This window comes from Terrapene carolina, unplaced genomic scaffold (assembly GCF_002925995.2).
Source record: "Terrapene carolina triunguis isolate 2854851 unplaced genomic scaffold, T_m_triunguis-2.0 Scaffold695, whole genome shotgun sequence".
NCBI classification, from domain to species: domain Eukaryota; kingdom Metazoa; phylum Chordata; order Testudines; family Emydidae; genus Terrapene; species Terrapene triunguis.
This window is the reverse complement of record NW_020665046.1, coordinates 1476413-1503076: the sequence shown is the minus strand read 5'-3', so window position 1 is coordinate 1503076 and position 26664 is coordinate 1476413. Positions and strand designations below refer to the sequence as shown.

Sequence of the window (26664 nt, the reverse complement as noted above, 5' to 3'; positions counted from 1 at the left end):
TTTAAGAAAATGTTTGACTAGGGAATTGACAATCTATTCTCTATAATGGATTGAAATATTTCTTTGTGTCTTCTTCCAACAGGCTACCAAAGCTCATATAAAGCTCAACACAAAGAAGCTTTACCAAGCAGACGGCTATGCAGTGAAGGAGCTGTTAAAAATAACTTCTGTGCTTTACAATGCCATGAAAACCAAAGGAATGGAGACCACCTCAGTGTCCGAGGAAGAAAGCAGCAAATTCAAGTTTGACCTTGGCTCAAAAGTAAGGAAAATAAGATTCTTTTTTTTTTTTTTTTGTAGTCATGGAAACCAAATCCATTTGCCTCATAAGCCTACGCACAGAATGTATGCATTAGTACATTCTTTTCAAACTCTCCCTTCCTAAGTTTACCTGCTGTGACACATTTGGTCCCTATCTAATCCCAAGAAAAACTTGGCTCATAATGGTATTGAAGTTTAGTACAGAATTGGTCATTTCTGCTTTGGAGCAGGACTGGAATAGTAGGGAGCGTGGCAGGGCAGAATTGAAGTGATTTGGCATAATTGTGTTGGAGAAGCATGGGGAGTACTCGCTGCAATATGGGCCTGAACCAGTGCCTGTTGAAGTCAATCGGAGTCTTTCCCTTGAATTTATTGGGCAGTGCATCAGGACCTATAGAAGCATTTAAAATAGAAATTGCTCCACAAATACCAAGGAAAAACAGAACACAGATACTCTCTGAATAGGAGAAGTCCTATCAATGTATTTGTTTATGATGAAGGAATAATACTTTTCTTTTAAAAGTGGCAATGATTATGCTACATTAATGTGTCAGGTGATATTATAGAATTTTCTTTAAGAAACTTCTCCCTATCTTGGAGTAGCCTGTTGTGTGCTTCCTGTGTTAGTATTGTAATAATAGAGCAAATTTGTAGGCCCAAACTTGAAAAGTGAGTGAAAGTTTATAAAATGTCATGATAGCCAATAATAACAAATGTTGATGGGAAAAGGTAAACAAGTGAGAGAGACTGAATTAGTCCAAAAAAGACCTATTAATATAACTCAAGGACTATTAAAATCAGGCCTGATAAGCAAGAGAAGCGTGGGATTGGAAATCAATTAACCCAGATTGGTGTGTTGCAAATTAGGCCTAATAGGTGGACAAAATGATGAGAGGATGGGCTATTCCACCTGTCACTCTCTTTTGGGGTCTCTAGAAGAAAAGACTTTGGGGGGTGGAAATCAAGAAGAAGCTGTCTGCCAACAGTGGCTACAGTGAGCTTTCACCTCCTATCTCTTGGTGCCTTGTGAGCGTTACCATCATGGCTGTCACCTCCCATCTCCTGGCACCTCAGGATCTACCATAACGCTGTTGGGCCTTTGTTGGCCTGATCCTGAAAGATGTCCTGAGCAGACTGGGTCAGAGAGAGGGACCCAGATGATGTAGCCACCTCCACCGACTTTGGCTAAATCCCAAATACCACCTGAGATGTGAGTCTTTATCACCTTCCCCCCCCTTGTGTGTCCGTTTCCTTCCCACCCTTATTTCTTTTCTTTCCTATCTCTCTCCTTTTGCCTACTGTTTAATAAGAGTCTGGCTTAGCCAGCCAAGACTGCATCTTTTGCAGCACTGTTGTGAGTCTGGTACTAAAAAGGCAGATAAAAGTAGTGCCCTCAACCACCTGAGCCAGGTCTTGGAGTGGCTGATAAAACCGTGTGCTGTGTCTGTTTTTTTTTTTTTTTTTTTTTTTCCAGCAGTAAGATTGCAAGTGAAAGTCAACACCAGAGAAGGAAAGTGCATTTTCTGTCTTTGCTGTTCTCTTTCATCTTGTGTGTGTTTGTCTTATGCCTTTTAGAAATGGGATTGGACTTCAACTACAAGAACTCAAGCTCATCTTAACATTTTCTTTTCCCCAAAAAGGAACTATTATCGTCTTTAATAACAACAAAACACTGTCAAATGGGAGTGAGGGGTGGGCTGGGGCGGGGTGTTCCTTGTGAAAGCTCCCTCTAGCTAGAAGGAAAGGGAACAAGGGATGTTATTAAAATGAAAGCCTTACTTAATGCATTACATTTACATTTTAAATGCTTTAACCTCTTTTCTCTTCTTCTCTGTATCTTCAATAAAAGGTTACAATATTTTTAACAGTGATACTAGACAGTCTGAGGTCTCTATGTACCAAACCCTGAACCTTGTTTAAACGGTTCAGTTAGTGAGAGCGTCATGTTTACACCTTTGACTCTATGTGCCCATATAGACCATCAAAATTAATACTACATCGGTGCTTTGAGAAAATGGGAAACCAAATGACACATTATTAGTATACATTACTTTAATTGTTCTTCCAACCTAGGACACCTTTCTGTCATCTGTGTGAAAATGATCAGTTTCCAGTGGGTTTGCAATAGTTACCCAATTGCCCAGGCCAGAGGAGAAATCCTAATTTTGTGGAGTTTTGCCATTAGCTTTGGAAATTTTGCCATTGGCTTCAATGTGGCCAGATTTCACTTCAGAAGTTTATACAGATTGGACATAATCCAGACTTTATTAAAATCAGTGGAAAGACTCCTGTTGATTCCAGTGGGCTTTGGAACAGGCTTTCTAAGGGGACGTCTGCACTGCATGCTTCTTTTGGTGGCATGTAGTGTACATTCCCTTGTATCCCCCCAGAACATGTATAAATAGGTGTAGCCGGTGAGGCATAGCTTAGGCAAGAATGGTGCAGACATGCCTGAAGGATGTGGGTATCTATGCGAGTACATATCCTACATGGCTCTGTGCTCACCCAAGCCATTCTTCCGCCTCTACACTGCTGTTTTTAGCCATGTAGTGTCCTGCTGCCTCCCTGCTGCTGGAGCCCTTCCCCACCGTAGGGAAAGACTTGTCACAGGGAAAGACAGGCAGCAGAGGGGCAGTGGAGAAAGGCTCTGCCAGCTCCCCATTGCTGGAGCCCTTTCCGCCACAGGGAAAGACTCTGGCAGGTGCGAATGGCTTCGCCAGTTCCCAGCTGCTGGAGCCTTCTCCTGCCACAAGGAGAAACTCTGGCAGCCAGGAAAGACTTCAACAGCTCCTTGCTGCTGGAGCCCTTCCCTGTGAAAGGGAAAGGCTCCAGCAGTGGAGGAGCAGTAGGGAAAGGTCCCTGCTGCTGGAGCTTTTCCCCTCAGCAAAGAAAGACTCCAACGGGGGGAAGGCTCCCCCGGCTCCCTGCTGCTGGAGCCCTCCCTGTGACAAGAAAGGACTCCGGCAGCAGGGAGATGCTGAAGCTTTCCCCTGTTGTCTCTCCCTTGCTGGAGCATTTCACTGACGTGTAGCTACACACTGCTGTGTGGACGCAGCTGGCTTTTCCCTGCAGTGTGTAATTACACATACCCTCCATGCTGCCACCGGTGGTGTGTAGTGTAGATGTAGCCTAGGAGAGATTCAGGCACCATGTTAGTCACACATATGGTTTTAATTTGAAAAGGGACAAAACCTGTCACAACTTTTCTTTGTGATGGCAAAGAGACTCTTCCATTGTTTGATTTTTGATGCTGTTCTTCTAGATTGCTGATTTGAAGGCAGCCAGGCAGCTTGCTTCAGAAATCACATCCAGAGGAGCATCTTTGTATGATTTACTTGGCAAAGAGGTGGAGTTGAGGGTAAGTATGCTCTGCAGAAAGGGAACTCTGATTCACCATATGCTGCAAATGTAGAGAGAGAAACAAGTGTGAATGAGCGATTCCAACAGCTGCAATGAATATATCAGATGTAGATTCCATGTGTGAGTGGAGCAAGGTCAGATGGGTTACCCAGCTTCTCGTTCATATTATTACTTATAATAAGCCCAAGAGAATAACGGTTTGCCAGTTTGTGTTTAGAGGTGAACTGAAATGCTTTGTAAAGAACTGCTTGAGAACTTAAATCAGTAACAGTGTGTACATACAGTTTGTCATGTTCCTGTACCAGATGTGAACTGGCTACAGACACACCAGATGCGTTCATCATAAGATTCTTTAATACTCTGCCAGGTATGTCTCAGGTTCATTTAAATAAGGTATTTTACATGCAGTGCCACCTAATATAATACAGTTTAGCATTCCATTAGATCTCCCCCTTTAAGATCTACATTCCTACCATTTGCAATATTTACATTATCACGCTGTCTTTGAGGTTCAGTATTTATCAGTCTGCTAAGAGTCTCTGAATTGTACTGGTTTCCTAATTACATCACCCAAAGCATGACAACTTGGTCATCAGGCTGTATATTAGTTGCAATAACTGGTTGTGGTCAGTCCAGAATCCTTGAGTCGTCGTCGTCTTGTTCTGCGTCTGCCATCTGTGAGGTTTGCTATGTTGATTGTTCTGTCTGAGGAATAAACTGTAGATGCTGATGGTTTCTGTTGAACTCTCCACTGTCTGTTTGATCACATATATGATTTGGGTGCTAAATTCCTTTTCTTTACAACAGCTGGAGCTGTCCATCTGTTTTCTTCATCCAGTTTGAAAGGAACACAGTCACCAGGTTCTAGACCCAGCAATTCTTTTACTGAGTGATGTCTGTTGTAAAAGTGTTGATAAGCTCTTCTAGCCTTTTTATCCAATTTGGCTACTCTCTTCATGACTAGCCACTTTGGAGATAGGTGCTTTTTTAAAGTTGGAACATTAGAACAGAGTCATCTTCCCATTGGGAGTTGTGCTGGACTATATCCAGTAGCTGCTATTGGTGTTGATATGTAACTCAGAAAAGCAAGGAGTGGATCTTCTTCCTGTAGGATTTTGTTGGCTGTACAGCATTCTTGGCCTTTCCATTCACTTGTAGGTAATGTGGTTTGCTAGTAATATGGTCAAAATCATATTTTGTTCAGAATGACTTAAATTCCATTGCAGTGAATTGTAGTCCGTTGTCCATCACTCGTTGTTTTTGGAATACTGAAGTGAGCAAAAACAGTCCACGATGACCAGGTAATGATGTCCTGTGAATATGCTTAAATTTGCAGCTAGTCTCTTCCAAGGTCTGTCTGGTAGGGTGTTGTTATGAAAGGTTCTTTGTGTTGTATTGGTCTGTTAGTTCCTTGCCAATGCCTGACCACCACACTGACTGGTTGGCCCATTCATGGCATTTGACTCACGTAATTGTCCATGCACTGCACAGTAGTCTCTTGTGACTTCTTTAGTTTCCTTCAGATGCTTAGGCCAGCCTCCCCTAATGTAATGTAGAACTTCATGAAGTTGCATATCTGTCGAGGTTGTTTTTTGTACTGGTGTAGTCTCTTTTCTGTCACTCATCAGTATGCATCCACATATACTTTGTCAGCTTTGAGCTCGGGTAGTTGAGTGCGATTCCAGGGCCTCCCCCCTGCACTGAGCCAAGACAGAAACAGGAACCCTGTCACACACACCTGAGAGCACGACATGACTATTTTATTTAGCCCTCCCCACCCCTAAAGAATATTTTCACCAGCCATCTATGCCATGGAGCAAATAGAGCAGAACGTGTGGGGCAGCTGTGAGGAGGAGCCGGAGGCAAGTGGGAGAAGGAGGTGGGGAGAAGTGTCCTGGCTGCTCCTTCTATCTCTACGGACTCTGACAAAGTTAAATGAGCCCTAAAGACTTGCAGAGAGAAGAGGCATTGTTCTCTTTCCCCAGGGCCTTCCTCCATGGTCACCAACTTTTCTAGCTCTCTGAAAGGAAAAACTATGTTGAAACCCAAGAAGGGCTCCTCAACCTCTCAAGGGGACTCCTGCCACCATATGTTGGTTGATAAGGGCTCTCGTAAGCCCTCCAGTACCCAGGTAAGAGTGAGAGCCCCAGAGTGTGACTCCTCAGTACCATCTGAACTGCAGCACTCAATTCCAGCACCGTTCAATCCAGAATGGACCTTGTTGGTACTGTTGAAGTTGGTACTGTCCATATCATCTGTATCTCTGATGTCAGTGGCCCATGTGTGGTACCAATGACGACTGGCACATGTGACATCAATAATGATGGCACTCCTCCTGACAATACTGTTGATTCCTCAGGCACCCATGGCAGCCAGGGACCTACTTTGCCTGTCAGTACTGGACTCTCCCCTCCTGCAACAGGATGGTCTCTCAGTGCTGACCTCAGTACCATCCCTGTTACCGACCTTGGTGCTGGCCTCCCCTGGAAGCTTTTGCCATCTCCTACTCCTGGCTGACACTCATCAGTGGAATCTGTCCATCATCCCCACAGATCTGTAAAAAAAGACCTTTCTCCTTGGTTTCCAGAATCTTATGTTTATCCCTTTTGGCCCTATGGGCATTGTGGGGTATCCCTCAAACTACCAGGTCACTTTCAGCGTCCTCCTCTAGGCCTGGGTTTCTGACTCCATCATCTTTCAGGAAGGCCACTGTACCACCTCCAGCTGCCAAGCATGGCACCTGCTTGGATCCTTCAGATGAGGACTATAGGAGGAAGAGCAGCAGATGCTCATTGATATATCATTTTCCTCAGTTAAAGAGACACTAATGCCTGAATCATCCTCTGATAGAGGTTGTGCGATACCAGTCGGAGTGCTTGGTAGCCCAGAAAGTCTAGGGGAAGAATTGGTGTAAGAATAACAAAATAGCATTTCACTGGAGGATAAAAATATTTTCAGGAGCTGTAGTGGAGCTACAAAAATGTCTACCATTTTTCAAAGTGTCTTAAATTTCCATGAAAACATGATGCAAAACAGAGCTCATTTGTATTCCAGAAATGTTAATAAAATAAAACAAAAACTTTACACACCTCATTTCCCCACAGTATATTTGTCTAATCCCTTGGCTATGGAAACAGATTTCACAAGGCACCTGGCTAATGCATTGGCGACTGAGTTCAAAGGGTTAAGCTGCTTTGGTCTGCACACATCTCCACACAACTCAGACAGCTAAAATGTCAAGAGTTTGTCAATTTTTAGGGAGAATTTTAAAAGAGCACTTGGCAGTTGCTTTGAAATTGGGAATAATTTAATCGTTTTGGCCAAATCACAGCTTTTAGAAGTCCATTTAGCTTCAAGGTTGGGCCCTTAATGAGGGACATATCCAAGAGCAGAGTGACGAATGTGTGAAGTGAAAATCAGGGATGAGTGAGTGTTCCAGTGCAACCCCCTCTCATTGGGCCCATCAAGAGCTCTCTTCATTGGAAGCCTCTTTAAAGGTGCAGTTTCCAGAAGGGTGTGAATTATTATATCCTGTAGAGACCATATGTTTCCGATGGCATAATGACTCATTGCTCTACCTGGGACTAGCCAATTTTATATAAATGCAAGGTTTATGCTCTGCACAGATGTCTTATAGATTAAACTTGTTGTCCTTAAGAAATCCTGTCAGGTGAGAGATGGCCTGTGCCTCATTAGGGATAAGTTTATATCCTAAAGGCATGATGCTTTACAGTGACAGCCCAAAGAAAACTTCCAAGTAGCACTAGAAAAGCCCTCGCATGTTTTGTTACTAATGATTTGGGCCAGTTCTGACTTTCTGAGGGATCCATCCAAACTAAGGAGTGCTGCTTCAATCCAAAGTCTGGTACATAAGCGTACGGCTAGTTTTAGCCTCTTGGACATTGAATATAGCAAAATAAATATTTTTCAAATTAAAAGCTGACCTCTGTTGATACAAACTGACTTGACTAACTTTCCATTGGATTTGCTTGTTTTTTGTCATTATTTCTCTTGTGGTAGTTATACACATAGATTGTTTTATGTATCTTGTACTCCAAACTGCACGGTATTTTTTGTTTTCTTTTATAAAGGCTGTGACAGTGATTTATTTTTTCAAAGGCTGCTTTGTCTGAGCATTAAAATTATATTCAAAGGCATTGAAAACAAAATGCAGCTTTCGTCACCTCCATTAGAGCTGCAGAATGTCTGGTATACGTTCAGGGAATGCCTATAGAACTCCAGTGCATTTTGACTTCCTGTCTACTGTATGTCCTGATGTCTCATTCATTTGAATGGTCAGCACCATTATAATTCCTGTAGGATAAAAGCAGCACCACAGCAGCTGATTTTTAATTGGAGTCCCTTATTCTTTAATGACCATATATTTTGTTACTTAAAGAATATCTAGAATTACAGTAAGGCTTGAAAAATTCACTCACCACTAGTCCTTGGGGAGCTTTTCCTGTGAAACTATTATCCAGCTGAAACTATTAAGTTTTGCAGTATCTAAGCTGCCATTTTACAAAACAAAAATTCCAGCCCATACAACTGTATAGATGACCTTTCAAAGGTGAACCAAATGTAAGTGTTGCCTTGCCAAGTCTGCACACAGACAACTCTGCTGCTGTTTATACCATGAAATTAACAAAATACTGGTCAGTTTTATTTCAGTGGCACTGTTGCTCTTTACACAGCAAGGTGTATGCACTGATGAGTTCTTTGATGGTTGCAGAGTACGATGTGCAATGACAGTCCCGTCCACAGGTAGGGCACACCCACGCACTAGCAGTGCTCTGAATCTGAGCAGCAGATTCTTTCGTCCTCTGACACTAGTCATCACAAAGCTTGATCCAGTCCCCCTCGCAATGCCTCGCTCCATCTAGAAGCTGGTTCTGCCAACCAGAGTGGAATTCTGTACCTCTTTCCCAATCCACAGATATTTCAAAGGATACTAAATAATTTTTGCAAGCATCCTGAAATCTGGGCAGCGGTCTGCCTCTCTTTCTAGACCCTCTACAAACTTCAGAGAACAGCACACTCTTCGGGATCCTGTAATCTGGCATTTGCTTGACATGTCCAAGCCATCTGAGTCTTTTCTTACTAATCAACATCCCCATGAATGACATACCAGCATGATTTAATACTTCCACATTTGTCACCCTGTCTTGCCATCTTATTCAAAGAATTTTATGCAAGCATCTGATATGAAAACTGTTTAGTCTTTTGGTATGTTTGGCGTAAGTCGTCCATGTTTCTGAGCCATATAGAAGAGTGGATAAAACACACATCTCATAAATATGGATTTTTATGTTTTATTTACAGCTTTTATTTGTTTTATTTGCAGCTACTTATAATCCTGTAGGTAGAACTAAAACTGCCAAGATTCATGTCAGTTTCACTCTTATGTTGTTGCTTGGGAAAGCTCTGAGCAGCAGCATGGATAGGTATTGGAGTTAGTTATTCTTGAGCGAGAACTTAAAAAAAACAGAGGCTGAGGAAAAATTGAGTATTTGAGATCCTCGTCCCACCTTTGCAGTAGCCACGAGACAAAAACTTAATTCTCTATTCCAGCAAATTGGGGTTGAGGATTCAAATTTAGCAGACACTTGCCTCAGTTTACCTGTCTGTAAAATAGGTATAATATACTTCCCTACCTGTTAGGGCTATTGGGAGGCTTAGACAGTAACCCATAAAACACTTTGTGGTTCTCTGATGAAAATTGCAATAAAATGCAAAGTGTTATACTAAGGTCTAGTCAATGGGTCACTGGACTGGGACTCAGGACAGCTGGATTTTGTTCCTGGTTCTGTCATTAACCTGCTGGGTGGCCGTAGGTAAGTCTTCTTCACCTCTCTGTGCCTCCCCCCCGTCTACCCTTTGTCTTGTCCATTTAGGCCAGGGTCGGCAAAACTTTTGTTGCTCAGGGGTGTGAAAAAACACCCCCCCCGACCCTCCGAGTGACATAGGTTTTGTCGGCATAAGCGCTCATGTGCACAGTGCTGTGTTGGCAGGAGACTCTCAGGTTTTATTATGTTGATGGGAGAGCTCTCTCCCGTCGGTATAATGCGGCTACATGAGCGCTCCTACAATGGCACAGCTGTGTCAGTACAGCTGTGCCGCTGTAAGCTTGTAAGTGTAGATATGACCTGATTGTAAGCTCTTTGGGACCTGACCTATCTTTTAGTATATGTCTATACAACACCTAGCACAATGAGGTCCTGATTTCAGTTGGAGCCTCTAGGTGCTATTGTAATACAAATAACTAATAATATGAATTAAAGGTGAATATGGTGTTCAAGTGATCCTTTCAGTGCAGGCAGGTGTGTTAAAGGATTTGATCCTTCTAGATTTTCTTAATCAGATTTGTAGGACACCCAAATCTACAGTTCTCACTTTGTATTTATTTTTTCATTACAAATATTTGCACTATTTAAAAAAACAATTTTTTTATTTTTAATTCACCCAATGCAAGTACTGTAGTGCAATTTCTTTGTCATGAAAGTTGAACTCACAAATGTAGATTTATGTACAAAAAATAACTGCACTCAAAAACAAAACAATGTAAAACTTTAGAGCCTACAAGTCCACTCAGTCCTACTTCTTGTTCAGCCAATCGCTCAGACAAACAAGTTTGTTTACATTTATGGGAGATCATGCTGCCCGCTTCTTGTTTACAATGTCACGTGAAAGTGAGAACAGGTATTCACATGGCATTATTGTAGCTGGTGTTGCAAGATATTTACGTGCCAGATGCGCTAAAGGTTCAGATGTCCCTTCATGCTTCAACCACCCTTCCAAGAACATGCTTCCATGCTGATGATGGGTTCTGCTCGACAACGATCCAAAGCAGTGTGGACCAATGCATGCTCATTTTCATCATCTGAGTCAGATGCCACCAGCAGAAGGGTTTTCTTTTTTGGTGGTTCGGGTTCTGTAGTTTCTGCATTGGAGTGTTGCTCTTTTAAAACTTCTGAAAGCCTGCTCCACACCTCGTCTCTCTCAGATTTTGGAAGGCACTTCAGATTCTTAAACCTTGTGTCAAGTGCTGTAGCTATTTTTAGAAATCTCACATTGGTACCTTCTTTGCATTTTGTCAAATCTGTAGTGAAAGCATTCGAACAACATGTGCTGGGTCATCATCTGAGACTGCTATAACATGAAACATATAGCAGAATGTGGATAACACAGAGCAGGAGACCTACAATTCTCCCCCAAGAGTTCATTCACAAATTTCATTAATGCATGATTTTTTTAAATGAGCGTCATCAGCGTGGAAGCATGTCCTCTGGAATGGTGGTTGAAGCAAGAAGGAGCATACGAATGTTTAGCATATCTAGCCTGTAAATACCTTGCAATGCCAGCTACAAAAGTGCCATGCAAATGCCTGTTCTCGCTTTCTGGTGACATTGTAAATAAGAAGCAAGCAGCATTAACTCCTGTAATGTAAACAAACTTGTTTGTCTTAGGCCTGGTCTACACTAGGCTTTTATGTCGACTTTAGCGCCGTTATATCGAATTAACCCTGCACCCGTCCACACCAGGAAGCCATTTAGTTCGACATAAAGCTCTCTTTAAATCGATTTCTGTAATCCTCCCCAACGAGAGGATTAGCGCTAAATTCGACATGGCCATATCGAATTAGGCTAGGTGTGGATGGAAATCGACGGTAATAGCTCCGGGAGCTATCCCACAGTGCACCACTCTGTTGACGCTCTGGACAGCAGTCCGAGCTCGGATGCTCTGACCAGCCACACCCCCGGGAAAATTTGAATTCATTTTCATTTTCCTGTCTGGGCAGTTTGAATCTCAGTTCCTCTTTGGACATCGAGGGGAGCTCAGCAGCAGTGGCAACTATGCAGAGCTCTCCAGCAGAGATGGCCGTGCAATCTAATAGAAAGAGGGCCCCAGCATGGACTGATCGGGAAGTCTTGGATCTCATCGCAGTGTGGGGCGATGAGTCCGTGCTTTCAGAGCTGCGCTCCAAAAGAAGGAATGCTAAGATCTACGAGAAGATCTCCAAAGCCATGGCAGAGAGAGGCTACAGCCGGGATGCAACGCAGTGCCGCGTGAAAATCAAGGAGCTGAGACAAGGCTACCAAAAAACCAAAGAGGCTAACGGACGCTCCGGATCCCAGCCCCACACATCCCGTTTCTACGAGGCACTGCATTCCATCCTGGGAGCGGCCGCCACCACTACCCCACCCCTGACCGTGGACTCCGAGGATGGGATCATGTCCGCGGCCGGTTCCTCGTCGGACATGACAGCGGACGGGGAAGATGAAGAAGGAGATGAGGAGGACGAGGCAGTCGACAGCGCTGGCACCGCTGATTTCCCCGACAGCCAGGAGCTCTTCATCACCCTTACCGAGATCCCGTACCAACCGTCCCCATCCCTTACCCCGGACACAGAATCAGGGGAAGGATCAAGCAGTAAGTGCTGTAAACATGTAAACATTTATTTAAAACAGAACGGTAATATTTATACTATTAACAATGTACATTTATAAAAGTTCTGTAAACTAGTAAAAAAATAATCAGGTACAAAACAGGAATATTTACAAAGGTAACAAATGGGTTTTCATGATTTCTCTGTCTTAGGCTCTTCTCAATTTAGTCCCAAGTGTTTTAAAAAATTTTCACAATGTCCGTTACTCCATGATTCCCAGGCCCAAGACGCTCCACTCCATAGTCCCAGTGCACCTACGCGAAAATCCGGTCAATGTGGCCGGGGATCGACGAGAAATCCTCGTAGGAGAACTCCTCGTAGGTCTCGTGGAGGTAGAGCTCAAGCCTGTTGATCAGGTTCCGGGGTAGGGCGATCTTAGTGGGCCCTCCGTGGTAGCAGACATGCCCCCTCCACGCCACAATCAAGTACTCCGGGATCATGGCCCGACATAGCATGGCGGCATACGGCCCCGGTTTCTGCATGCTTTCCCGCAGCATGCGTTCTCTCTGGGTGTCCGGGATCCTCAGAAGGGTGATGTCGCTCATGACGCCCTGCTTTGAATTAGGGAGGGGAATGTTAGTATTGGGACTGCTTTACAGCCACGCGGTGGAGGGAGAGGGGCAGCATACAGGGATCTTTCCCTGGGACAGCCGCGAGGGGGTGGGACAGGGGCAGAGTTGATGCTGTCCTGATTGCTGGCAGCAGAGACTGGCATTGCTTTCAATGTGAAAGGAGGCCAGTGCTACTGCTGGAGTTTTAAGCAGCCACAAGTCTGCGGCTTACCATTATTGCCCGCTCCAGAAGTTCAGGTCTCCAGCCACGCTTCTCAGATCACTCCAAGACCTCCGCAAGTCCACAGGCACTGAAGGCGACGGCCGAAAATTCGACCTTGTCCTGAGTGCGCATGTGAGAGGTGCAGTGCATGGTCTTGTTCACAGAGAAAGACTAGGTTCTTTGTATACAATTTCATTTATCTGTCTCAGGAATTCACTCCCTTTTCACAATTCACACAGACACATCTGCGACTGTCTCCCAACCCAGCCTGTCAGCACACTCCCAGAGGCTAGCGCAGATTAGGCGGAGGAAGAAGAAGACGCGTGAAGACATGTTCTCAGAACTAATGGGATGCTCCCGAGCCCAGGCAGCCCAGCAGACACAGTGGAGGGAGAACTTGTCACAAATGCACCGAGCAGTCATGGAACGGGAGGAGAGGTGGCGTCAGGAGGACCAACAGGCTACTGAAAAGCTGCTTGGACTAATGAGGGAGCAAACGGACACGCTCCGGCGCCTTGTGGATGTTCTGCAAGACCGGAGGCAGGAGGACAGAGCCCCGCTGCAGTCTATCTGTAACCGCCCTCACCCGCCACCAAGTCCCACACCACCCTCACCCAAACTCCAAAGAAGGAGGGGCGGCAAGGGCCGTTAAAACTTTCAGTCAACCCCTGCAGACTGCTCTAGCACTAGAAGGCTGACATTCCCCAAAATTTCATAAGTCCTTTCCTACCCACCTCACACAAGCCCCCGTCCAAGTTTCACCCCCCACGTTTCATGTCTGGTTCGCAATAAAATGTTTGTTTCTCTCCATTACTGTTTCAGTCAGGTTCTTTTGAGGGAGAGTCTGTCTGGAGGGGGGGAAGGGGCTTGGTAATTGGGCAGGACAGTGACCTTTAGCAGGGTACAGAGGCGGTGTCAGGTCCAGCATCAGGACACATACACAGTGCAGTCACTGGTTACCCTGGTCAGTCTGGGAGGTGTTTTTCATGTTCTCCATTGAAATAACCAGTCCACCAGTGCGGAGCCTGTCATTCCGGGAGTTTAGAGGCATCATTTGCATCCGAACACTGAACCCGCCCCCCGCCACAGTCTGCGTCCCCGGTTTAAAATATTCCCGCGAAAACAGCAATACAGACAACGGTGTTCATTAACAAAATCGAAATGATTTTATTTTTTGGGAAGGGGAAGGGGGTGAAGGGGGTATGTAACTGGAGAGGATAGTCAAAATGAACTGGGTAAAGAAACGGGGGCAGGTTCAGCTTTTCTGTCCACAAACTGAAAAGTCACTGGTTGCCCTGCTCACTCAGGAACCTAGCTTTCAAAGCCTCCCGGATGCACAGGGCGTCCCGCTGGGATCTTCTAATGGCCCGGCTGTCTGGCTGGACGTAATCAGCAGCCAGGCTATTTGCCTCTAGCTCCCACCCCGCCATAAAGGTCTCCCCCTTGCTCTCACACAGATTGTTGAGCACACAGCAAGCTGCAATAACGATGGGGATATTGGTTTCACTGAGATCACAGCGAGTGAGTAAGCTTCTCCATCTCCCTTTGAGACGGCCAAAAGCACACTCCACCACCATTCTGCACTTGCTGAGACGGTAGTTGAACAGTTCTTTTTCTGTGTCCAGGGCGCCAGTATAGGGCTTCATGAGCCAGGGCATTAGCGGGTAGGCTGGGTCCCCGAGGATGACTGTAGGCATCTCCACATCCCCAAGAGTTATTTTGTGGTCTGGGAAGTAAATACCTTCCTGCAGCCGTCTAAACAGACCAGAGTTCCTGAACACGCGAGCGTCATGAACCTTGCCCGGCCATCCGACGTAGATGTTTGTAAACCGTCCCCGATGGTCCACCAGTGCTTGCAGCACCATTGAAAAGTAGCCCTTTCTATTGATGTACTGGCTGGCCTGGTGGTCCGGTCCCAGGATAGGGATGTGAGTCCCATCGATAGCCCCACCGCAGTTTGGGAATCCCATCGCGGCAAAGCCATCTATGATGACCTGCGCGTTTCCCAGGGTCACTACCTTTGGGAGCAGTACCTTCACGATTGCCTTGGCTACTTGCATGACAACAACCCCCACGGTAGATTTGCCCACACCAAAGTGGTTCGCGACTGACCGGTAGCTGTCCGGCGTTGCAAGCTTCCAGAGGGCTATGGCCACTCGCTTCTGGACAGTGAGGGCTGCTCGCATGCGGGTGTCCTTGCGCTTCAGGGCAGGGGACAGCAACTCACAAAGTTCGAGGAAAGTCCCCTTCCGCATGCGAAAGTTTCGCAGCCACTGGGATTCATCCCAGACCTGAAGCACTATACGGTCCCACCAGTCCGTGCTTGTTTCCCGGGCCCAGAATCGCCGTTCAACAAAATCCACATGCCCCATTGCCACCGTGATGTCCTGGGCGCTGGGGCTCGTGGTTTCTGACAGCTCTGTGCCACTCTCCGACTTCAGGCTCTCACGGCGGTGCCGTAGCCTCCTCGCCCGATTTCTCTGCATCTGCCTCAGGGAAAGGTGTATGATAAGCTGCGAGGTGTTGAGAACGGCCACAAGTGCAGCGATGGTCGCAGCGTGATCCATGATCGCAGTGCTGTGGCGTCCGCGCTGTCACTGACCAGAAAAGTGCGCGAACTGATTTCCCGCCGGCGCTTTCATGGAGGGAGGGAGGGCGTTAGTGACGGACGGATGACGACAAATTTTTTTTACCCAGAAGGCATTGGCGGCTCGACCCAGAATTCCGATGGGCAGCGGGGACTGCGGGAACTGTGGGATAGCTGCCCACAGTGCACCGCTTCCAATATCGACGCTCGCCCCGTTAGTGTGGACTCACAAAGTCGAATTACTGTCCTTAGTGTGTCCTTAGTGTGGACACACACGTTCGACTTTGCAATATCGATTCCACATATTCGATTTAAGTAAAATCGAATTACCCTCGTAGTGTAGACATACCCTTAGAGACTGAACAAGAACTGAGTGGACTTGTAGGCTCTAAAGTTTTACATTGTTTTGTTTTTGAGTGCAGCTATGTAACAAAAAAAGAATCTACCTTTGTAAGTTGCACTTTGACCATAAAGAGATCGCACTTGTATGAGGTGAATTGAAAAATACTATTTCTTTTGTTGATCACTTTTACAGTGCATATATTTGGAATAGAAAATAATATAAAGTGAGCACTGTACACTTTGTATTCTGTGTTGTAATTGAAATCAATATATTTGAAAATGTAGAGAAACTTTCAAAAATATTTGATAAATTTCAATTGGCATTCTATTGTTTAGCAGTGCGATTATAACTTCGATTAATCATGATTTATTTTTTTAATTGCGATTTTTTTGTGTTTTTTGTTAATCATGTGAGTTAACTGTGATTAATCGACTGCCCTAATGGTAATACATATACTGTGTATATGTATCTGAGCATACATATATGTATACTTATCAAGAGGAGGTTGAGGTGTGGGTTTCTGTCTCTTAGAAATGCAGTATGGTATCTGTCTGATCCCTTTCAAACAAAGAGCCTTCATCATTTGTGTGTATGATCCAGATAAGTGTAATTGCTTTCTAAAGGTATAGAATTATTTTATCTTTTTCATTCATTTTCTGTAGAAAACTGAACAGTGGGAGGAAAAAAATATTGATTGCCCGGATTAAAATCTTAGTTAATATTTAGAAAAATTGCTCAAATCTACACTTTTTCCCATGAAGTGAAAGTTTCCAAAGACATCTCTTACCTTAAAAAAACCAAACAAACTAAGCCTGATTTTAGGAAAGAGTGAGGCATTTCTTGACAAATCTAATGAACAATTCCAAGGGGGTACGAGGCTGCCACTTATAAACTGTTTGAAGAGTATCATACAGTTCTCAACCCTGCAGCTAGGAAACTACCTTTTAATTTACCTTTGCTCTTGAGCACCAGCAAATGCAGTACAACCACGCACGACTGGCAGTAGGGTCTGTGCCAATGGAGCACTCACTTGTGCTGTGCAATAATGGGGGAAAAGCGATACTGTAGTTGCATAGGCACTTTTGCTAGGGCTGTGTCAACTGCTAGATAACTGTCAAATAGATACAGTATGGGCCCTGGGCCAATGTTAACGATGGGAGGGGATTCAGCACTAACAGGGAAACAGCTGAAGAGCCTGCTTTGGAGGGAGGATAACTGAAGTAAAAAACTGAATTGTCTAGATGTTGGTAGCACAGTAACTCCTCACTTAAAGCGAAACGATGTTAAGTGAATCCAATTTCCCCATAATAATTAATGTAAAAAGGGGGGGGGGGTTAGGTTCCAGGGAATTTTTTTTCGCCAGAAAAAAGTGTGTGTGTATACGTGTGTGTGTGTGTGTGTGTATATATATACTCTCTCTCTGTGTGTGTGTGTGTGTGTGTGTGTGTGTGTGTGTGTGTAATACTGTACACAGCAATGATGATTGTGAAGTTTGGTTGAGGTGGTGGAGTAAGAGGGTGGGATATTTCCCAGGGAATGCCTTGCTGCTAAATAATGAACTAGCACTCCTCTGAGCCCTCAAGGGTTAACACATTGTTGTTAATGGAGCCTCACACTCTACAAGGCAGCAGGAATGGAGGGAGGAGACACAGCATGACTCACACACACACACACACACCGTGTGTCTCAGAGAGAGAGAGAGAGAGACACACACTATGTGTGAGTGTGTGTGAGAGAGAGACACGCATTGCCCTTTTAAGTACGCTGACCCCACTCAAAGTACACTGCCTTTTTAAGTAGATCAGCAAGTTGACAGTAGCTGCTGCCAGCAAGCTCCCTCTGTCCTGAGCCCTGTCATGTGTCCCCCTGCCCTGTGGAGATGGGGTAAAGGAGCGGGGAGAGGGGGAACCCTGACATTAGCAGCTCTCTTCCCCCTCCTCCCCACACAGCAAGCAGGAGGCTCCCGGGAGCAGCTCCAAGGCAGAGGGTAAGAGCAGCACACAGCAGTGTGGGGAGGGACAGCTGAACTGCCCGGCACTTGATAGCCTGCTGGGCAGCTGCCGCACAGGGAACTTAGGAGAGCTGATAGGGGGCTGTCGGTCCACCCTGGTTCCAAGCCCCCACCAGCTAGCTCCAACGGGCTGCTCTTCCTGCAAGCAGTGGACAAAGCAGGCGGCTGCCAAACATTATAAGGGAGCATTGCGCAACTTTAAACGAACATGTTCTCTAATTGACCAGTGACGTAACAACATTAACTGGGACGACGACAAGTGAGGAGTTACTGTACGTGGCTGCATGTGTTTGCAGTGATTGTAGATGAGCTCAGGGTGGGTATGATAGACAAGTAATTTTTGTTACAAAATACATTTAAGCATTACCTATTATAATTTGTTCTTCAGATTCCATTCTGGTTGATCTTAGGTCATATATATAGATTAGAACTAGGAGTGGATGTCATGGGTTCTGTTTGTGTGCTCACTGTGTGTGCTTGGCCAAGTCACCTACATATTGTGTCTCAGTTTACCCACATGGAAAACAAGTATAATACTGATCTGTGTTATGGGGTTATAGTGAGGCTTAATGGATGAATATTGGTAAAACACTTTGCACATCTATAGTACATCATCTGGGGATCTCAAAGTATTATTATTTGTACTCATCTTGTTTGTTTTCTTTTTGCTGCTTTTGGGACATTTTAGAAATTCTTTTAGTATAACTATAGTGCCTTGATTTTTAGAGCACAGCAGCCAGATTTGTACGAGTAACTGCACAGCCTGATAGAAGATGAAACTTCCCAGTTCAGGATTAAAGCTCTCAAGATCTTGATCAAACAAAATACAGCCATGTTCCTGCTTTGAGCAGGGGGTTGGACTAGATGACCTCCTGAGGTCCCTTCCAATGCTGGTATTCTATGATTCTATACCTGGTCAAAACGAGGCACCACCTTCAGTATGTATTTGTTCTCTGTATGTGTATGGAGCTGGTGGGTCTCTTGATGTTATACCAATAGAATAAAAACCAGCAGGATCTTATTAAGAGGGATAAGGCAAAGATGCCACATTTATTGTAAATATAATGATAAAGCAAAAGATAAAAGTAAACAACATTGTTTGACTACTTATTCCTATTACTACTTATTCCTTATACACACACACACACACACACACACACACACACACACATTCTCTCTCGATATAGATATATTCATTCATTCACACAATCATTCATTCAAGTTCTGTATAGGTGTTATAGTTACCAGCCTAGAAGTTGCTCATGCCAAGTTACTGGCCAGGTATCTTGGTCATGAGGATGGAGCCGAGTCTGTGTCATTGATAGGAGTTAGCTTAGTGATCAGCACTGAATGTGACCACATGGCTTTGGCTGTTCAGGTCACTGGGCCAGAAGATGTCGCTGAAGCAGGTACCCTTCAGTTTCACATAACAACTAGCCACAGAATAGCATTTTGGAGAGAGTACCATTTTCCCCCTGCACAGAATGAGTATTGTGATTATAGTGACTGTGGGAAGAGAAGTGATGAGATTATACAGCAAATTAGAGGGCCTTGAATGCAGGGGTGAGTAACTCCTTTTGGAATATAATGAACTCCCTTGGGGGACATGCTTGCTGTGGTTAGTGGAGTGAGGAAAGCCGCAAGTTCTTATGGGTTGGACCTCTGAGCTGCCAAAAGGAAAAATCAATTGTTTGTAATAACTCAGTTGAGCTGATTGACTTCAAGAGTGCTTGCCACTTGGCATCTGTCAGAAGTCCTGTGGACATGTTAGCAGGAGCCTGTCAAGAAACCACCTTGGCTAGACATGCTGAATTATTACACACAGCAGTATAATGAAACAAAAAAGCAAAAAATAAACTGTTTCCATGCTGATGGCAAGCATAAAAAATTCCATCCTTACAAGGTTTTCATTATGGCCACATCTTAATTAGTTATAACTATTTATTTTTACCTTTTCTTGCTTTATAATCTTTCTTCTAATTCACTTATGGATATGAAGAGAGGAGACACTAAAGGTTGGGATTCTGTTCCCACCTCTAACACTTACTCCCTCTGGGAGCTTGAGCAAACTATTTAGTCTCTTTGAGCCTCCCATGGTGTGAGCATAACTGTCATACATCCCAGGGGTGCTAGAAGCTTTAATCCATTAATGTTTTTAAAGTGCTTTGAAATCCTTGGATGGAAAGTGCTAAATAAGTGCAAAGTGTTGCTATAATAATAATTCTGAATGCACACAGTGTGGGCCTAATCCAAAAATGATTGGAGTAAATAGGATGAAATTCAATAAGGACAAATGCAAAGTACTACACTTAGGAAGGAACAATCAGTTGCACACATACAAAATGGGAAATGACTACCTAGGAAGGAGTACTGTGGAAAGGGATCTGGGGGTCATAGAGGACCACAGGCTAAATATGAGTCAAAAGTGTAAAACCTTTGCAAAGAAAGTGAACATCATTCTGGGATATATTAGCGGGCGTGTTGTAAGCAAGACACGAGAAGTAATTCTTCTTCTCTACTCCGGGATGATTAGGCCTCAACTGGAGTATCATGTCCAGTTCTGGGTGCCACATTTCAGGAAAGATGTGGACAAATTGAAGAAAGTCCAGAGAAGAGCAACAAAAATGATTAAAGGTCTAGAAAACATGACCTATGAGGGAAGATTGAAAAAATTGGGTTTGTTTACTCTGGAAAAGAGAAGACTGAGAGGGGACATGATAACATTTTCAAGTACATGAAAGGTTGTTACAAGGAGGAGGGGGGGAAATTGTTCTTCTTAACCTCTGAGAATAGGACAAGAAGCAATGGGTTTAATTTGCAGCAAGGGAGGTTTTGGTTAGACATTAAGAAAAACTTTCTAACTGTCAGGGGGGTTAAGCACTGGAATAAATTGCCTAGGGAGGCTGTGGAATCTCCATCATTGGAGATTTTTAAGAGCAGGTTGGACAAACACCTGTCAGGGATGGTCTAGATAATACTTAGTCCTGCCATGAGTGCAAGGGACTGGACTAGATGCCCTCTCAAGGTCCCTTCCAGTCCTGTGATTCTATGAGTCTTCTATGATTCAGATAAAAACAACAAGGAGTCCTGTGGCACCTTAAAGACTAACAGATTTATTTGGGCATAAGCTTTCATGGGTAAAATACCCACTTCTTCAGATGCATGGAGTGAAAATACAGGCATAAATATATATTGGCACATGAAGAGAAGGGAGTTACCTTACAAGTGGAGGACCATTGCTGAAGGCCAATTCACTCAGGGTGGATGTGGTCAACTCCCAATAATTGATGAGGTGGTGTCAATACCAAGAGAGGGAAAATTGCTTTTGTAGTGAGACCAGTCTGTCGAAATGACAGACTGGACTTCTACATAGACTTCTACATAGAGTGCTTCTGTAGACGTGCACAGGCTGAAATTATGAACAAACAGAATTACTTGCCCCATAACCTCAGCTGTACAGAACACAACGCCATCCACAGCCTCAGAAATTGACATTATAATCAAAAGGGCTGACAAAGGAGGTGCTGTAGTCATCATGAACAGGTCGGATTATGAACAGGAGGCTGCCAGACAGCTCTCCAACACCACATTCTACAGGCCACTATCCTCTGATCCCACTGAGGAGTACCAAAAGAAACTACACCTTCTGCGCAAGAAACTCCCTGCTACAGCACGGGAACAAATTTACACAGACACACCCCTAGATCCCTGACCACGGATATTCTATCTGCTACCCAAGATCCATAAATCTGGAAATCCTGGATGCCCCATCATCTCAGGCATTGGCACTCTTACAGCAAGATTATCTGGCTATTTGGACTCTCTCCTCAGATCCTAGGTACCAACACTCCTAGCTATCTTAGATACTGCCGACTTCCTGAGGAAACTACAATGCATTGGTGATCTTCTTGAAAACACTATCCTGGCAACCAGGAATGTAGAAGCTCTTTACACCAATATTCCACATGAGGATGGACTACAAGCTGTCAGGAACAGTATCCCTGATGAGGCCACGGCACACCTGGTGGCTGAGCTTTGTGACTTTGTCCTCACCCACAACCATTTAGATTTGGGGACAACTTATACCTTCAAGTCAGCGGCACTACTATGTGTACCTGCATGGCCCCACAGTATGCCAAAATTTTTGTAGCTGACTTAGAACAACACTTCCTCAACTCTTGTCCCTGAGCGCCCTTCCTGTACTTACGCTACATTGATGACATCATCATCATATGGCCCCATGGGAAGGAGGCCCTTGAAGAATTCTACCTGGACTTCAACAATTTTCACCCCACCATCAACCTCAGCCTGGAACAATCCACACAAGAGATCCACTTCCTGGACACTACAGTGCAAATAAGTGATGGTGACATAACCACCACCCTATTCTGGAAACCTACTGACCGCTATACTTACCTACATGCCTTCAGCTTCCATCCAGGACACATCACATGATCCATTGTCTACAGGCAAGCCCTAAGATACAACCACATTTGATCCAATCCCTCAGACAGAGACAAACACCTACAAGATCCCTATCAAGCATTCTTAAAACTACAATACCCACCTGGGGAAGTGAGGAAACAGATTGACAGAGCGAGACGGGTACCCAGAAGTCACCTACTACAGGACAGGCCCAACAAGGAAAATAACAGAACATCACTGGCCATCATGTACAGCCCCCAGCTAAAACCTCTCCAGCGCATCATCAACGATCTACAACCTGTCCTGGAAAACGATTCCCCACTCTCACAGGCCTTGGGAGGCAGGCCAGTCCTCGCTTACAGATAGCCCCCCAACCTGAAGCAAATACTCATCAGCAACTACACACCACACCACAGAAACACTAACCCAGGAACCAATCCCTGTAACAAACCCCGTTGCCTTCTCTGTCCCCATATCTACTCTAGCAACACCATCATAGGACCCAACCACACCAGCCACGCCATCAGAGGCTCATTCACCTGCACATCTACTAATGTGATATATGCCATCATGTGCCAGCAATGCTCCTCTGCCATGTACATTGGCCAAACCGGACAGTCTCTACGTAAAAGGATAAATGGACACAAATCAGACATCAGGAATGGTAACATACAAAAGCCAGTAGGAGAACACTTCAATCTCTCTGGACACTCAATAACAGATTTAAAAGTAGCCATTCTTCAACAACAAAACTTCAAAAACAGACTTCAAAGAGAAACTGCAGAGCTACAATTCATTTGCAAACTTAACACCATCAATTTGGGCTTGAATAGGGACTGGGAGTGGCTGGCTCACTACAAAAGCAATTTTCCCTCTCTTGGTATTGACACCTCCTCATCAATTATTGGGAGTGGACCACATCCACCCTGACTATATTGGCCTTCAACATTGGTCCTTCACTTGTAAGGTAACTCCCTTCTCTTCATGTGCCAATATATATTTATGCATGTATCTGTACTTTTCACTCCATGCATCTGAAGAAGTGGGTTTTTTACCCATGGAAAGCTTATGCCCAAATAAATCTGTTAGCCTTTAAGGTGCCATGGGACTCCTCGTTGTTTTTGTGGATACAGACTAGCACGGCTACCCTGCTGATACTATGATTTTAATGGGAGTCTTTCTGCTGACTTCAGTACCATAAGGACCCAAATAACCGCCCATAAAATCAGTGGGAGTTAGATTAGGCTGTAGAATTGAAAGGGCATCACTTACAGTGAAAATATGGTTGCCACTGATGTTCCCTTAGTTGGGCCTCAAACCCAGTGACTTTCATTGAACCAAATTTGATTCAATGATATATTGTAATGTATATTAGTTATCTTTGTGAGAGTTAGGTGGGAACATGAGGCTTTTGAGATATGGGGCAATGTCCCCTTCCTGTGGAGACCTCTGAGGCTGAATTGGGGAGAATTCCAACAGCATGTGTCTTAGGAGACTTTTTGACCCCCTTCTGTCCTGCGTTTTGTCTCAAGAGTTTTTTTGCCCCTATTAATTGGTGCTCTTGTATTTTGATGCCTGTCTCTGCAAGGGAAAGAGCTAGAGATTGATATTTTTTTAAGTGAAAGCTTAAAGTTTCCCCAGCAGTCCTACAATGTACTTAGCTATGTTACAAATTCAAAAATTAATTTCAATCCTCTACATGTCTGTTCTGGGCTCTAGATCCCACTCGTGGGAGTCCAGTGAACCAAGATTTTATTTCTCTCTTGCTTTCAGTATTGGCTACAAAGTTGGAAAAAAAAGAAAACTTTTGACCTCTGGCAAACACTTCCGCTCTGATTTTAGGATGTCATAATTCAGGCACCATTTATCTACTTCACTTCAAATTCTGCAGAATATTCTATCTAGTCCCCAGACCTAACCTACCAATTTTGAAGCTAAAATATTTTTGGTAGATTTTTAGAGTGGGAGGCCAGAATCAAGCAGATAATAAAAACTCACTTGCAACCTGTAGGCAGACAGCTATTGTACCATAATCTTATATTTTTGTAACCATATCCAAATTACACGTTGACACTATTTTATATGTTGATGAGTTTCATAGCAACTAGGGTTGTCGATTAATCGCAGTTAACTCATGCGATTAACTCAAAAAAATTAATCACGATTAAAAAAATTAATCATGATTAATCACAGTTTTAATTGCATTGTTAAATAATAGAATACCAATTGAAATTTATTAAATATTTTGGATGTTTTTCTACATTTTCATATATATTGTATTCTGTGTTGTAACTGAAATCAAAGTGTATATTATTTTTGCTTACAAATATTTGCACTGTAAAAATGGTAAAAGAAATAGTATTTTTCAATTCACCTCATACAAGTACTGTAGAGCAATCTCTTTGTCGTGAAAGTGCAACTTACAAATGTAGATTTTTTTTTTTGCTACATGACTGCACTCAAAAACAAAACAATGTGAAACTTCAGAGCCTACAAGTCCACTCAGTCCTACTTCTTGTTCAGCCAATCGCTCAGACAAACAAACTTGTTTACATTTAAGGGCAATTTTTTCAGCTAGTTGAGGCATCTGAATGCTTGTAGCCTAATATTATAGATTTATCTTGAAAACTCATCCAGCTTGGATGGAAAGAGAATTCCACAAAGATTCTGCAATTAAACACATGCTGTCTCACTTGTAAAGGGAGCTGTCTTTACAATCATCTGTTGTCTCTCACAATAGTTGTCTGAAGCTGTGTGACTGTACAAAAGATTCCTAACTGCACTAAATAACATACACTGGTCTGTACCTATTGGATGAGGTTTCCTTTGCTTATTATCCAGTCTTCCCACATCAGACCACGGGTATGAAAGAGGGCTGTGTCAAAATTGTGTATAAACTTTAACAAAACGCATTAAAACAAACTGCCTTTGTTTGACTTCCTCATGCAAAGAGCTGCACAATATTCCCATTGCTTGAATATTGAGCTACTCCAGTTGCTGCGGGTGAAGTCTCGCTGAGAATGAAAACTGTGATCAGCCTGGTGACCTGTTCTCAAGTCAGAGGCCTGAATCAACTAGTGAGAAAGAAAAGATTAAATTGTCCTTATGTGAGCTATTGTTCCATGCGCAATACCTGCTTACACTCCTAACGTAGCTCTGCAAAGTGCTTCTGAATACCTTTGAGTCTGAAAGGCACTATAGAAAAATATATTATTTTTTATCATTCACTATTCTGAGGGAATCTTAAGCTTTCATGAAACTCTCTGTATTATACAACAGAGAAAAGAAAACGCTATTTCTCATATTAACCAGAGGTTTTAAAATATAAGGGAATATTGAAAACAATTTTGTTTCTTTGTCTAGCTGGGTGATTTGCCTTTGTAAGGCTCCCCATACATTTTTCTTCCTTAAAGTCACCCCCTGCTTGTGTTTTCAAGGAGGAACCTCTGTCCAATGACTTTGGCATTTGTATGCAATAGGGACTTCAGATATTATGACAGATATTTCTTCCAACACATGGAAAGACACAAGGTTATTGCCCTCCTGTCATACTGTGGAACAGACCAAGCAGATGGCATCCTGGTAAAGAAGCTTTAGTCATGAGAGTAAAGCCAAAAATCTTGTGAAATTCTGGAGCCTGAATATGGCTCACAGAGCATTAGTAATGTGAATATAATATGAATACCTCACCTCTTGTCAGGTAGTAACTGGATCTAGGGCATTTGTGAAGGTACCACTAGAGACTCTGCTGAGATTTTGGAGCTGAGGGTAATTGTACCAGGTCAGGGTATACCCCCCCCCAAATCTGAACTCTGGGGTACAGATGTGGGGACCCGCATGAAAGACCCCCTAAGCTTATCTTCTACCAGCTTAGGTTAAAACTCTTCCAAGGTCACAGTCTTCTGCCTTGGACAGATATTGCTGCCACCACTAAGTGATTTTCACAAATATTCAGGTAAGGGTCACTTGGAATCCCTATCCTTGCAAAATATCCCCCCAAGCCTCTTCACCCCCTTTCCTGGGGAGGCTTGAGAATAAAATACCAACCAGTTGCCTTAGCAATGTGAGCACAGACCAACCCCTTGTCTAAGGACTTTGGAATCAAAGGATTCTTTAAAAAAAAGGTAAATTTCATTAAAAAAGAAAGACATCTGAAAACTCAGGCTTTAGGGATTAAACACCAAAAATAACTTTCTTAGGGTTCACCTTAAAGGTTACAAGCAAAACAAAAACACCAGGGGTTATCACAGAGGAATCCACAAACCAAAACAACCAAAAAGGTTCTGAATCGCATCTGCCTTAACTTGTCCTGTGCTACTTACATATCTGGGGTTCCAAATGAGGAGTTTCTAGGTATGATGCTGATGATTTCCCATACCTGGCGTAAAGCTTACAACTTGCTGCTGCCTTCACCTCTCTCCAGCCTGAGAGACAAAGAAACACCTCCCCCCCCCCCC

At 43.8% G+C, this 26664-nt stretch overlaps 1 protein-coding gene across 2 annotated transcripts in view; it reads left to right on the top strand.

The window, feature by feature from the left end:
- CLUAP1 (clusterin associated protein 1) overlaps window positions 1-26664 on the top strand; it is a 187208-nt gene that overhangs the window by 14254 nt on the left and 146290 nt on the right. For both annotated transcript variants that reach the window (XM_026659814.2, XM_026659813.2), the window contains exons 4-5: window positions 83-262; window positions 3524-3619. In XM_026659814.2, the coding sequence (XP_026515599.1) occupies window positions 83-262; window positions 3524-3619 (276 nt within the window). The remainder of the gene's footprint in view (window positions 1-82; window positions 263-3523; window positions 3620-26664) is intronic.